Below are 14,623 nucleotides of genomic sequence, written 5' to 3' on the forward strand. Positions count from 1 at the left end.
CATCCATCCAATGCAAAAAGAAAGAGCAATGGCTATATTGAAGCACCATTGTAGCAAAACACAATTTACGCTCCAAACAATAATCACATCCATTAACTCCTTCAATATGCCTCTGCTAAAACTATATTTAATCCACTCATAAACAAAATGCAGAAAAGTCTATGATCCACCTTTCACCTTTGATCTCCAAAAAATCATGATGAACACTTTATTATCTCCTTTGCAATACTTGTTAATCTTTGTCTCTCTCATTATCACCCCCTATTTTCTTCATGGATTCCAAGCCAAAAGTGTCATTGACTCCCCACTTTTAACTAAGAAAATTGGAACCAATAATAATGTCATTCTTGTAGTTGATCCAAATGGAGATGGGGATTTTCAATCTGTTCAAGCAGCAATTGATTTTGTTCCTCGAGGGAATTCCAATTGGGTAATCATACATGTCAAAAAAGGCGTTTACAGGTAATTAACTCCCCTCTTAAAAGTTTTCTTCCCGGATTGAAAATTTATTGTCAAATGAAAAAGTGTTCAATTTTTCTTAACTAATTAATTAAAAGTCATTCTCAAAAAAAAATTAATTAAAAGTCTGGTTCTATTTATACGGCTATATGACCAATTGAGTTGTCCATGTGGGTTTCAAATTGTTCATTGATTTTATTGGTTTGAGCCAGTTAGTTATAAATAACTTAAAATTAATTTTTTTTAGAATATTTTATTAATTACCATGCAAATTTAGGTGGGTATGAGTTTTTTTTTTTTAATAGCTGGAGACAAATGGTTTAATTTCCAGAAAATCAGTGAATTCATATGATGCATGCAGACAAGATTTGGAGCAACAATAGTGGCAGCCTTAAAGCTGTCCAACTAAACCATTTACAACTGTACTGTTGGATGCAACAACATGTGACTGTTATTACGTTGTTTTTCAAGGTGTAATTGCAGATTATATTTTTGCAATATATCTCCAAAAGGCTGAACCCCAACCCTAAAGCCCCCTGGTGACTCAACTGAACATGAACCATAAAGGTTAGACCGGTGTTCACTGCACACAAGGAATCTCCCTCACTTTGAGAGGTTGCTCTCACACTGCCGCTGGTAAGACTCGATCCTGGTCATTCTTCCAAAATTTCACCTCTATGACCAGTTGAGCTACCCATGCAATATATATATATATATATGTACTGTGGAGTGAGAATGAGCTGAGCATGTGACTATCACATCTCCAATTTTGACTGAGCGGTACAAGGAGCGACACCAACTCCGCCGCCCTCCTCCCTAACCCCAACCTGCTCCCAGCTGCCGGTACTCGCCGGCGGCACTTAATTAAGATAGTCAAACACCGACCTATCTAAATTATCGGTCCTTTAATCATCATTAACTCCTTCATCAATCAACAAATTAAATTAAATAAATTTGTGTGTATATATTTCTATGTTTATAATAAATAACTGATGTAATATATTCCAGAAGGTGCATAATTGGGTGTAAAATCGGTTAATCAACCGAATTGACAAATTTCAATTAACCGTTTTTTATCAAAATATTTAGATTTGGTTAATAATTTTTTAAAATTTGTATGTATGTGTGTGTCCGCACTTTTAATTTTTTAATAAATTTTAAATCAACCTATTATACTATCTTTTAATTTACTTTTTTTTTTCCATTTATAAAATTAATGATGAAATGACTATTTGTGGTGTGTAACTATGAATTGGAACTTTTTGATTTACAAATTTTAAAGATTTTGAAAATTTTAGTTTGGTTAATTTGGAAATAGGAAGTTTGGTATGGGTAACTGCTAAGACATTTTGCAAATTTGGTTAATTTAGGTTGGTTAACTCGGTTCGATTATTAACCAAATTAATTAACATTTGTAAATATATTTTGCAATTTGACAAAAATTTAATTCTGTCAAATTAGTATGCTTGGAATTTTTAATTATTTTTATATATTAATATTTTAATATTGGACATATTTTTGCACATACATCATGCATGCATACAAAATGCTAGTTATTTATATAGAGTATCATATTGGTTACCATTTATTGAAAGAACATATTAAAACTTATAAAGCTAAATTATAAAAACTTTGACAACTGATTATGATGAATTTCTAATATGTAGTAGCTTAGTGTAAATATATATATGTGATTGAATAAGTGAAGAATATATATATGTATATATGCAGAGAACAGGTGCATATACCAGGCAACAAGCCGTACATATTCATGAGAGGTAGTGGAAGAGGGAAGACAGTGATTGCGTGGTCTCACACTTCAGCTGACGCCTATAGCCAGGGCCGGATTTTAGGTTTTTGGGGCCCTGTTCTGGTAAATAACTGAGGCCCTCCAAAATCATAATTTTTAATATGCAAGTTTCGAACCTTTAACCTCCCAGTAAAAATACAATAAATACACATTGCTATCATCTCTTCATAGAACCTTTTAAGTTTAATTGAAAACTTTTAATTTTTATATCTAAACTAGCTCAGTAAATATTAAATATTGGACCTCTAAAATTTGGGGCCCCTCTAAAACTGGGGGCCCTGTGCGGTAGCCCAGCTTGCACAGCCTAAAATCCGGCCCTGCCTATAGCTCTGCCACTTTCAGGGCTGAAGCTCCTCACTTCATTGCCTATGGCATTAGCTTCAAGGTTTAGTTTCTACTCGATCTCATTACCCCAAATTATATTCTCACTCTTTTGTAATCCTAATGGCAAAGGACACAAATGACTATAAGGAGATAAACCAGTATAGCTGATTTGGCTCAATCGAACTTAGAATCCTGCATGTCTGGTTCTAGCTGGCAAAGGACCACAAGGTTGTAAACTAGCCTAGCTAGCTGACTGGCTCAAACCAAGAAGGTCAAATAGACCGCTCCCACAGGAATCGAACTTAGGATCTGGTCTTGTGGCCCCTAGTAGGCAAATGACCACAAGGTAAACCAGTCTAGTTGACCAGCTCATCAGAAAAAAGCCAATAGGCCGCGCGCTCCAGTGAGAATCAAACTTGAAACTTTGTGGTTACTAAACTAAGTACAACCTGATTAACTTGACTGACATTGCACCTTATATTTTCCATTTTGAAACAAAAAATATTATCAATATGTCCCGAGAGGCAGAGGTGTCTGAGTGAGTCGAAGTAGGTTATAAGTTTGATGCTTGTAACGCCTTGATCGAACACATGTAACACAAAGCTTTCTCATGTGTAATTTGCGAGTTAGATATTATCAATACCAGGAATTTGGTGATCTAACTATATTTCACATTTGGGTTATGTATGAGGTAGAATGGTGCTCCCCAAGGGATGGGTCAACCCTCACACAACCAATCATCAGTGGCAGCAGTGGTAGCAGCAGACAAGGCAGGGTTCTACAGCTGTGGATTCTTAAGCTCACGCAACACTCTCTTTGACTACAAAGGCAGACACTACTACAATCACTGCTACATTCAGGGCTCCACCGACTCCATTTTTGACCGAGGACTATCCATGTTTCATGTCAGTTCACTCAACTTTCACCATTAAAGCATATATATTACCATGCATATTATATGGCACTGCTTAATTAACTGCCTTTTTCTTCTTCTGTTTGGGTTTTAGGGGTGTGAGATATTTGTGGTTGGAGACAAGAGAGCAGAGGTTCATAGCTGTGTGACAGCACAACATAGAGATAGTGCAAAAGAGAAGAGTGGGTTTGTGTTTTTGAATGGGAAGGTTTATGGGGTTGGAGATGTGTACTTGGGGAGAGCTAAAGGGGCTTACTCCACGGTGGTTTTTGCAAATACATATTTGTCCAGGACTGTCATTTCCAAGGGTTGGACTAATTGGAGCCATACAGGCCATACAAAGTAAGTCAAAAAATAAAATAAAAATTCATCAATATCTATAGAATTATTTCTATTTTTGGTCTCACGACTATTATTCATCTATTGGGGTAGACATTTGCACCATGCGGAGTACAAGTGTCATGGACCGGGTTCAGCCACAAAAGATCGGGCCCATTGGTCGAAGCAACTGAGTGAAGAAGAAGCGGCGGCTTTCCTATCTATCGGCTTCATTCAAGGCTCCGAGTGGCTTCCGGCGTGGCTATAAGTTTAGCTCACCTCCAACCTCTATATATATAAGATAGAGAATGCTCTGTCGGGCCTAGGTATGGAGACCTTTAAAGTTAGGAATTTAATCTTTAAAAAAGAAGATACAGAATTAAGAAATAGATTTTATGAAATAGAAGAGTTATTGTAAACTGTGAAGTGCATTGGTAGTTCTTGTATATGATGCCTCCAGTTGCTCATTGAACATAGGAACTATGTTTGAATTTGTATTTTTATGATTAATAAATATTTTTTTGAATACAATGTAAAATTTTAATATATTAAAAGTACATTATTTGTATACTGAATGTATATATTTTTTGATAATATAGTCTACACCGCTGTGTATTGATAATAGAGAGAGAGATATATACACTTACACCTAGTGAGTAGTGGCCCATGAATATTTGATTTATAAAGGAGCGTTATGTCTTCGATTCATGTCCATTATGTGCATGGTGGACACGCTGTACATTCATAATTTTTATACTGTAGATTTATAATTTCTAAACTGTAGATTCATAAAATTTAGAACAAATTGCACTTTTGGTCCTGTGAGTAGTATGGTACTGGCAATTTGAGTACGTGACTTTCAAAAATCCCAATTTAAACTTTTAACTATGCAAAAATTGGCAGATTTGGTCCTCCGGGCCAAATTGCCGGCCAATTTTGACCGGAAAAACATAAAGTGGTTCGAATTTATTTGTGTTGAGGGCAAAATCATCATTTCACTCCCTTCTTCTTCATTCTCCCTCTCTTCTTCTTCTTCTTTCTTCTTCTTCTTCTTCTTTCTTTCTTCTTTCCTCGTCCTCGCACCACCTCTGCTCCTCCTCCACCCTCTTCACGGCCTCCCCCAACCACCCACCGCCGACGCACCGGAACTCCCTCGCCGCAAGCACGCGCCGGAAGGGGACGAGCCATCAAACAACCACGTCGGGGAGTGAAACGAACAAGCCCAGCACTAGCTCGCCGCCGGAGAAGCAAGAAAGCAGCCGTGATGAGAAGGGCGGTGTTTTTTACGATGAATTTGGAGTGTCGAACATGGCAATGGACGAAAACGCCCCGGAGGAGGAGGACGATTTCTTTGAGGGAATGGCGGAGCTGGGCGAGTCGCTGAAATTGGACGACGCCGGAGATTCCTTCTCCGATAACTTTCAGGACGCCATGCAGTTCCAATGTTGGCTTCCGAACAATGCCAATCGTGCAGGGGATCATGCCGGCGCACGTGATGGCCGACGTCCATCACGTGAGGATCGACACGGAGCAGAGGTTCGATCGGTTGGACAATTCGTTCAAGCGGATCGAGCAGCAGCTTGGCGCCATGAAAATCGGCTTGGACGAGGACGGCGGCGGCGGGTGGTTGGGGGAGGCCGTGAAGAGGGTGGAGGAGGAGCAGAGGTGGTGCGAGGACGAGGAAAGAAGAAAGAAAGAAGAAGAAGAAGAAAGAAGAAGAAGAAGAGAGGGAGAATGAAGAAGAAGGGAGTGAAATGACGATTTTGCCCTCAACACAAATAAATTCGAACCACTTTATGTTTTTCCGGCCAAAATTGGCCGGCAATTTGGCCCGGAGGACCAAATCTGCCAATTTTTGCATAGTTAAAGGTTTAAATTGGGATTTTTGAAAGTCACGTACTCAAATTGCCAGTACCATACTACTCACAGGACCAAAAGTGCAATTTGTTCTAAAATTTATAATGTAGATTCATAATTTCTATACTCCACAATCATAATTTTGTTACTGTAGATTCATAATTTCTATACTGTAGATTTATAAAATTTAGGAATAAGGGTCAAATAGGCCATCGAACTGCACACAATAAAACAATTAGACCACTGAACTTAAAAAACAAACAATTGGGTCCCTAAACTAATCAATTTCAAACAATTCTTCCAATTTGAAGGTTTCCAACAGGTCAACAGGTCATCCTTCCAAATTAATTATTTTTTAAAATTTAAATTTTAAAAATTAATTATTTAAATTAAAAAAAAAAAAAAAAAAAAACTGGTTCCAGCCGGAGACAAGATTCCAGTTTTTTTTTTTTTTTTTTTAATATTTATATTTAATTTATAAATAATTAATTTTTAAAATTTATTTTTTTTAAAAAAATAATTAATTTGGGAGATGACCTGTTGACCTGTTGGAAACTTTCAAATTGAAAGAATTGTTTGAAATTGATTAGTTTAGGGACCTAATTGTTGGTTTTTTAAATTCAATGGCCTAATTGTTTTATCGTGTGCAGTTCGATGGCCTATTTGACCCTTATTCCTAAAATTTATAATGTAAATTCATAATTGCTATACTGCACATTCATAATTTCTGTACTGTAGATTCATAATTTGATAACTATGTGTTCATAATTTGATAATTATATAGTTTAGAAATTATGAATCTACATTACAGAAATTATGAATCTACAGTACAGAAATTATGATTGTGCAGTATAGAAATTATGAATCTACATTATAAATTTTATAAATCTACAGTTTAGAAATTATAAATCTACAGTATAAAAATTATGAATGTACAGCATGGTGGACACGGTTCATAGCATAATTTGCCATTTATAAACCTACCCAGTTAGGCCTAACAAGTATAGCCCATTAACGGGTAAATCTCCTTTAGCACAGCCCAACAATTAGTAACAGGCCCAAGCTATATATCTAGGGCTCCGTTTACGCTGATGCGTGAACACTACGGACGACATTGAGCAGAGCAGCAGAAGAGAGCAAAAATGGAGGCCGGAGACGAAGGTATAGAGATAGTCGACTCCAAAGACTTGCAGCAGCAGAGCAAAGCCTTCGACAAGCTCACCGATCATGTCGAAGATCGTCAGCTGGACTCCTCGCGTGTTCAAACGGTATCCATATTTATGCTCATATACTATAATAATACATATATTTAAGGGTTTTTTGGATGATATTTGTTTGTGAATTTTAGATTTGATTTTTTAAAACAAAAATGCAGGCTATGGCCTCAATTGCTGCATCGAGGGAAGCTGATATTCAAGCTATGAGAATGAGGTATGTAGAATATTCATGTAAAGCATATGCTTAGCACTTTGAGACTTGGGAGTTGAAAATTTGAGGTTTTATCTTTAATGTTTGGAGCTGTTTTCTGTTTTGTTGTTGAATTCATTACCTTTGTTTCACTAGATATCGTGCTGTACCTTTTTTAATGGGAGAGTAGAATAAAATAAAAATAAGAATTTTGGAAGAGAATGCATTAAAATTGGTGATGAGTATCAGAGTATGTAATCGGAAGAAGGTTTAGCTTAGAGGAATTCATGGATTATGATGATTTGGATTGACATATAACTTCATGTCATTGGCTAAGTAAAAGAATTGTGAATGTTTCAACTATTTTAAGCAGTGGGATGATTAATAAAAGGTTATTTAACATCTTTACTTGAACTTATGGTTTTGAATGGCTTTTAGGGCTTTGCGTGCTTGTAAGATATAACAAACTGCTTTCTGATTGAAATTTACTTGAAACTCAGGTTAAACTCTCGAAGGTGGAGATTAAGTTTCCTTTATAAGAATATGATAAATTAGATTGATAATAGCAATGCTGTTGAATTTTCCTTTTCTTTAGTCCATACTTCATGTTTTTGGCAAGGTTTTCAAGTGCCTATTTTAGTATAGTGAGATTATAATGGCCATGGGTCAGGTTTAGCCAGGGTACTCTACATCTACCATCCAATGCACCCTTCTAATCTAAATGTGATATATGGTTGATTGGCTTAGGTCAGTTGGATGAGTGGGTGCAATTTCAAAATTCACCTTCTCTAATGAAGTAAAAACTAAATAGTATATGGCAGTAACATAGTTAACAATTAGATACTCATTGGGTAAAAAGATGGTTTAAATTTTATAAAAGTAATTCACTTTACTGTTAAACCAAAATTAATTTAATATGCATTTATATTAATTTATAAAGTGTATACATCAGCAAGTTGTTTCCGTTTCAGGGAGAAGGAGCTGGCTGCTGTTAAGATAAATGCTGCTGATGTTGATATAATTGCAAATGAACTTGAGGTCAGTTGGTTTATAGTTTATACACATCCAAACTATTCTTCCGGCAAATTGCTCCCTTATAAGGGAGGTTGTGGGATCAAGCCTCAGTGGAGGCGATATTGGCTCTTTGTGCTTCAATAGGTTGAGAAAGTAGTTATGAACAGATACTGCATTGTAATAGAGTCAGTAGTATTCAAAAATAAATAAAACTATTCTTCCGGCAAATGCCCTAGCATAACGCTGTTTAAACTGCGGTGACAGGTAGACAAAAAGGTTGCTGAACGGACACTACGAGAGCACAAAGGTGATGCTGTTGCTGCAATCAGGCACTTGCTCAATACAAATACCTTCTGAAAAGACATGTTTGGGGATTTCCGGTTGGTATCTTGAAATGCCATTGCTTGTTTCTTGGCAATAATACTAATCGGAACATAGCTTGCCCCTGCCCCTGCCAGAGTTTTTTTTTTTTTTTTCCTGTAACAGTGTACAAACGTTTGAAAGATTTCATTTATTTGGAACTTCTTTTTTGCAATGTTTCCTTTCAAATTGCTTATGAGGAATCATTGTGCTTAAACTATCAACTATCCTGATTTCTGCTTATGATACACAGCATTTAGCCATATCTGTATCAACTTTTATAATGTGTCCAAACTGCTAGTTTAACTTAGACAACAACAAAAAAAAAAAAAAAAAAGTTATCTTATTACCTTATTTTATTTATTTTTGCTCGGTAGACCATGGGAAAAAAGTCCAATCTGCAGGAAGTGCAGAGGGGATCATAAACTGTACAAAGTTGAGTCTACAGAAGAAACGAAAGTGGGGAAAATTTCCTCTACAGTTACACAGTTGTTACAGATGAACACATTTCTGAAACAGCTTGACTTAGCAACATTAGAACGACGGAATGCCAGCCAGCTAACTCTTAAGTCTCTAACTCACCTTGGTGCGAGAAGAACCTTTGTTCCAAAACTCTACTCCTAAGGATACTGCCGCTACTATCCTATCAACTGCTTTTTGAGCCTCTTGTGGGCACTGACAGCTTGAGGATAATTTGGAAATAACACCTTTCTGCTTCTCTTACATATCGCACTTCTCCATTCATGAGTGTCAGTATTTTCCTGCACATACTCAGCCCTAATCCTTCCCGAGTTTCCCATTCACTGTTGTGGAACACGTCCTGGACCAGCGCTGAAGGAAGACCTTCACCTGGGCAGACAAACCTTTTTCAAGAAAAATTAAAACAGGTGACTAGTTGAACCACAAAGGGGAAAGTAGTCCCAATTGCTGAAATCAAACTCTTTCAGTTTTTATTGCAGAATTTTTTTGACTGAAACCGACTTCATAGCTCGTAAAAGAAACGTAATTGTAACTTACGATCCAAACGAAAAACAAGAAATGTGATCCATAACTTTGTTAACTAGTTACTTTACGGCTTTACCAAATACCAGAGTATATGAGCATAAACCCACTCTAGCCCACAAGGAAACTGCCACTGGAAGTAAGTCTAGTAACCTTCTCATCCACTAGATTTCTACTTCTTTTTGCCTTCTTAATCTAACTAATTCGTGTACACCTGTAAGCTACACTCGATAAGTTCTATGTCTAGATTCCTTACCAAAGTTTCCTTGTGCTATGTATGCAGATACATAGATATATCAAGATTTGTTGGAAGAAATTTTAACAAGAAATAACATTCCACGACCACACTTATATCATTTATTTGCTCTCCTATTGTCATGACTTAAGTATGTACAGTATTCCCTAAAGGAAGGAGACAAGTGATGGCAGTAGATGTAGTTCACTCCAACAATATGACAGTTAAACTCAACAAAAAGGAGCATTCAAAAAAAAAAACTCAACAAAAAGGAAGGAGCCAATGTTAACAGTCAACCTCACCTGAATTCAACGTGCGCTATGGTTATTCCATCAGAACTTTGCCTCAAACTAGGCCGAACATGGATTTTTACCCATCCTTTTGGAGCTGGCGCATGATGTACCACTTTCAGCAAAAAATCTGCCAGCACCTGTTGAATTCTTGCTTGATCACCATACACTTTCAGCGTCTTCATTTCCTCTGGAATATCCAGCATAAATTGCAGACCTCTTTCTCTCAGCAATAGCATTACTTGGCTGACAACAGCGTCTATAACACTCCCAAAATGAAATTCTTCTTTCTCTAGCTCCAGTGAACTGTTAAAACACTAAACGTTAGTCAATCTTGTAGAAATAAAGTACCTCTTTACTCCAGATATTTTACAGATACAGTAGCACCCCCACCCCCCCCCCCCCCAACCGCGCACGCCAAACACACCATCTCCACCATCTAAGATGTACCCACAAGTGGGGTAACCCTAGCCAAGCTGGCTAAAGATAAAAACTTGTAACCGCAAGGTCACGAGTTCAAATCCTAGCCGTCTTGGTTTGAGCCGGTCAGCTATGGGCAACCTAGACTGGTTTACCTCCCTATGATCCTTTGCCGGTTAGGGTCACAAGGCGGGGTTTACCCCGTGCACACCCTCGGGTAGTGGCTGCGGGTTTCCCTCGTCACCCAAAAAAAAAAAAAATGATGTACCCACAAGTTCTCGATATATCAGAAGTTAGGTCATAAATTTAAAGCGTTTTTATTTAAACGCACTTACTAGCAAGCATAATCAATAAAGAGAAATTTACCCATCTTCAATGTTTTCCAGACCAGCATCCCTTAAAATCTTCGACATCTGCTTCTGACAAGCGGCACTAGTCTCCAGAAACTGCTTTTGATGTTCTGTCAAATTTGTTGCCTCTAATAAAGAACTTGTAAAGCGTATACCATTCAGTGGATTCTTAATTTCCTGGCAGATATATGCCATCACTTTTGACTTAGTGAGCCACTTGTTTTCTTGTTGCCTCTGGACTTTGATGGCTTGCAGCAATTCAGGACTTGCTATCTGCAAGAAACAGAAGGCTCCGATAATCTGACCATCCATATTCACTCTCTTATTTGCGGTCAAGAGGGTTTGCACGTATTTTCCATTTCGGTCAAGAAAGTAGAAGGGAAACTTGTCTGTATCTTTGCCTCCAATCGCATGATGCAATGTGATCATGAATTTCATCATAGCATCTGGACCCTTGAGTCGACAGACTCCTCCAAAAAGCTCACCAATTAACATCTTCCCCATCATTTCCCCTTTGCTCCACCCAGTAAGCTTTTCCATGGCGGTGTTCCACTCACAGCAACAAGCGTTCTCATCTGAAGCAAATATGGGAGGGATCAGAGGATTGGGGCTATGTACAATTGCCTTGTAATCACTTTGTATGTGAATAAATTTGTCCATTACAACTTTCTGTTCCGTCACATCTTGACCAACAAAACATACACCAATAATTTTATTTGTACAGTCTTTGCTAGAGCAAGCATTGACCACCACAAAAATGGCTTTTGTATGTTGCATAGTGCCAAATGTTTTCAACTTGATCTCTACATTCCTATCTTCATAACCTGCAATATTTAGCCATACGATTAGCCAATTCTATGAACACTCCGAAAATTTAGCCACAATGATAAGACAAACATGCTTCAACATCACTTTAAAGTTCAGCAAAAACTCAAATTAAAGAACCAATGGGTGAAATGTGGTGAAAAATAAAGTTAGTTTTAGAATCAATGGGGTCCAAAGAAGCTGCATAAGGATTATATGATACGGTATAGCAAAATAAATTAAACATAGAAAGAAAGAGATAACCTCTTAAAGCATTAAACAAAAGCTTCTCAGTGGTTTCTTGTGATTCCATATGAACAAGATCATGAACTAATGACTTTCCCATTGCTTCTTCAACTGGCAACCCCACCAACTCAGCAACTTTCGCATTCCATCCATTTATGTTTCCTTCAGCATCTACAGCAAATATCGGAGTGGTTGCAGTTTCTATCAATCTAACCATTTCTCTGGCAACAGAGCTCAGCTCATCCATTCCTTGCAATTCCAATTCTCCTGGCGGAGCATGCACAACAGCCTTAGAATTGCTTGCCTCAGCATCCTTAAAAGAATCGCGTAGAATAAGCTGCAAAGAGTGAATTGCATCCATTTCGGCGTTCTCCCATGGCAAACTACGTCTCTTAACTACTTCTAAAAATGCCTTGAATGAAGATCGAGGGTGCATCCTTTGTCCATCATCTTTATCCTGTGGACGATGCTTAGCACCACCCCATTTAATCTCTTTTGCAGTGTGGGACCGAAACCAGAACAAAAAATCTTTTGATGTTATATAGGCAACAGCCATCCCACGAACTGCATCACCAAGTGAAGCTGCACCAGAGTACCCTGCATCAGCCAAACTATCAGTGCTCAAACCTGTCGAGTCTCCATGGTAAGTCAATAACCACTCAGCTATATCCTTTATCTGGTCTTCAGTAGGTGTCACGCCTAAAGGATAGTATTTGCCCTTATAGTACAATGCAGCCCCATCACATTTCACAAGATCCCTTATACTAGGGCTCTGGGTAACAATCCCAGTGGCGGAGTCCCTTAGAAGCATGTCACACAACAGTGTTTGTGTCCTTAACACATGTTTTTCTGCCAATTGTGATGCCAATTGCAATTCCATATTCAATTGGAGCCCAAAGGCCTGCATAAGAAACTCACAGGCATAACGAAGGGGGAATGCAATACTCCTAGCCGAAGTGTGATGGCCTACAACCAACCCCCATAGCCTCATCGAATTCCTCCCTCCAACACCTTCATCTTCGTTCCCATTTACAATAACTGCCAGAGTTAACGAGGCAATGGAGCCCATATTGGCCATGTACTGGGCATGGCAACCATGAGGAGCCCGTAGAGTCGAACCAACTAAACACAATGGCTGCTTTAGTGATTCATCCTGAATAACACGTACCGGAGAGGCATGGCAATCAACAATCATCCTAACCCTGTTTTGTTTAAACAAAAACCTGGAGGCTTGAGGAATATCACTAGCTGGATAGTGCAGCCCAATATAAGGCTCTAAATCTGGTCTTTTGCTTTCAGACAAAACCTCCCCATGCTCATCCTCATGAAACTTATACACCATAACTCGATCATACCCGGTTAACTCTCTCACACACTCAACCACAACATCACAAAGATGCTTAATATTCCCACCAGGAAGCGACTGCAAGCGCGAAATGGCCCTCACGGCGAGCTTCTGTGACTGCACAGCCCCGGCTATGGACAGGGCAGGGTCCTCACTCCTAGCAGGCTCCAAGTCAATCACAATGCCAACATCAATCTTATGTAAAATCGCGTAAAAAGGCTTACCGGAATTCTTGGAGTGAACCCAAATAGGGTTCAGCAACGTGATCTCCTGCGCTCCAAACGCCCGTTGGAGCAACACCGAGCTCGAAGGTCTGAAAAGTGTCCTCACATCCACCCCAATCGCCAGGATATCCGGGCGATCGAGACTGGGAACTGACTGGGGCATTAAACCAAGCACTTCGCGTGCATTCTCGCTATACGCAATCACGCGAAAACTGGGCTCCTCCACGGCAATCATACACCCAAAAGGCTGTATGTGACCGCCCCTCTGAATGTTGGACAGGTACGCAGCGATTTGCTGCTCCGGTACAAAATGAGTTGCGCCCTTCACAGATTCAGAGTAATCAAACGACTTCCCCGACCCGCAGGCGCGCTCAAACACGGCGTGTAGCCTAGCATCCTCAGTGTACTGCGCTACGGCCTTGCTTACAGAATAGCGATTATTAGAGTTACTCGTACCTGAAGATTGGGGGACTTGAGTTGAAGAACTCTGGTGTTCAATTCTCTTACTACTACTCCCTGTCCCTGACCCCGCCATACTCCACCGGAATTCCTTCCTTGTTCACTCCGCCGCGGATTACTATTTCTCTAAGTAACTTCTTTCAAATAATCCATGGAGAACTTAGGTTCAAAGCTCTGATGGAGAAGAAGGAGAAATCCATCTCTGTTTTGAAGAAGAGGAAGAAGAGTAGCTTTAGAGAGTATTTTGTATGGCGTGGATCGTGGATCTTCGACCTTCGGTCTCTTTAATAATTTCTTCTCAGAGTGAGTTCGTTTTGTCCTACGTTTTCTTTGTTTCTTTTGTTTAAAATTTTTTTTTTTCTTCCTTTGACTTTTATTCCTTCTTTATTAATGGGAACTTTTTCTCAAATATATATATATATATATATATATATATATATATATATATATATATATATATATATATATATATATATATATTTAAAGAGCTTATGAGATCTTATACCAAGCAAGTATTATTTAATGTGGTTAGATATAGCTTTGTACCTTTTTAGATTAATTCTAACTTCACTGGACCCATTCTTAGAGCCTTTACAAATGCGGTCAGATCTTAATCTTCACTGTCGCTTCTGGTCTTACCTTTAACTCTTTAAGTCCCGGGAACACAACTGATCATCACTATCTGAGGATGTGTAATTGTGTATGGCATGTAAATCACACAAGAGAATTAAGTCGCACTATCAATATACTTCCTTCAACTTAATTATGCAGAATATTAGAGAACTA

At 38.4% G+C, this 14,623-nt stretch overlaps 3 protein-coding genes across 6 annotated transcripts; 2 read left to right on the forward strand and 1 right to left on the reverse strand.

Annotated features, from left to right (window-relative positions):
* The first annotated feature begins 196 nt into the window (after positions 1-196).
* LOC109175439 (probable pectinesterase 67) lies at positions 197-4,104 on the forward strand. The gene is made up of 5 exons (XM_019324699.1): positions 197-462; positions 2,191-2,332; positions 3,289-3,498; positions 3,601-3,848; positions 3,939-4,104. Exons 1-5 carry the CDS (start codon positions 197-199, stop codon positions 4,090-4,092), a joined length of 1,020 nt encoding a protein of 339 aa, XP_019180244.1. The 3' UTR covers positions 4,093-4,104.
* Positions 4,105-6,759: 2,655 nt separating this feature from the next.
* On the forward strand, positions 6,760-8,725 carry LOC109175847 (huntingtin-interacting protein K). Of its 2 annotated transcripts, none has more exons than XM_019325211.1 (4): positions 6,760-6,949; positions 7,057-7,112; positions 8,060-8,173; positions 8,330-8,392. In XM_019325211.1, exons 1-4 carry the CDS (start codon positions 6,824-6,826, stop codon positions 8,361-8,363), a joined length of 330 nt encoding a protein of 109 aa, XP_019180756.1. In that variant the 5' UTR covers positions 6,760-6,823; the 3' UTR covers positions 8,364-8,392. The 2 variants fall into 2 exon arrangements, with proteins under 2 accessions (XP_019180756.1, XP_019180755.1); XM_019325210.1 differs by having other exon boundaries at positions 6,776-6,949; positions 8,060-8,126; positions 8,367-8,725.
* A 318-nt stretch (positions 8,726-9,043) lies between these two features.
* On the reverse strand, positions 9,044-14,127 carry LOC109175845 (phytochrome B-like). 3 transcript variants are annotated; one of them, XM_019325206.1, is made up of 4 exons: positions 11,828-14,125; positions 10,776-11,583; positions 10,002-10,295; positions 9,044-9,325 (listed from the first exon to the last, which is right to left on the reverse strand). In XM_019325206.1, the coding sequence occupies exons 1-4, from the start codon at positions 13,911-13,913 to the stop codon at positions 9,109-9,111; spliced, it is 3,405 nt and encodes a 1,134-aa protein (XP_019180751.1). In that variant the 5' UTR covers positions 13,914-14,125; the 3' UTR covers positions 9,044-9,108. The 3 variants fall into 3 exon arrangements, with proteins under 3 accessions (XP_019180751.1, XP_019180752.1, XP_019180753.1); XM_019325207.1 differs by lacking the exon at positions 9,044-9,325 and adding an exon at positions 9,842-9,942 and having other exon boundaries at positions 9,974-10,295; positions 11,828-14,126; XM_019325208.1 differs by lacking the exon at positions 9,044-9,325 and having other exon boundaries at positions 10,207-10,295; positions 10,745-11,583; positions 11,828-14,127.
* Between the last annotated feature and the right edge of the window lie 496 nt (positions 14,128-14,623).

Source organism: Ipomoea nil, unplaced genomic scaffold, assembly GCF_001879475.1.
Source record: "Ipomoea nil cultivar Tokyo-kokei standard unplaced genomic scaffold, Asagao_1.1 scaffold0688, whole genome shotgun sequence".
Classification (NCBI taxonomy): domain Eukaryota; kingdom Viridiplantae; phylum Streptophyta; class Magnoliopsida; order Solanales; family Convolvulaceae; genus Ipomoea; species Ipomoea nil.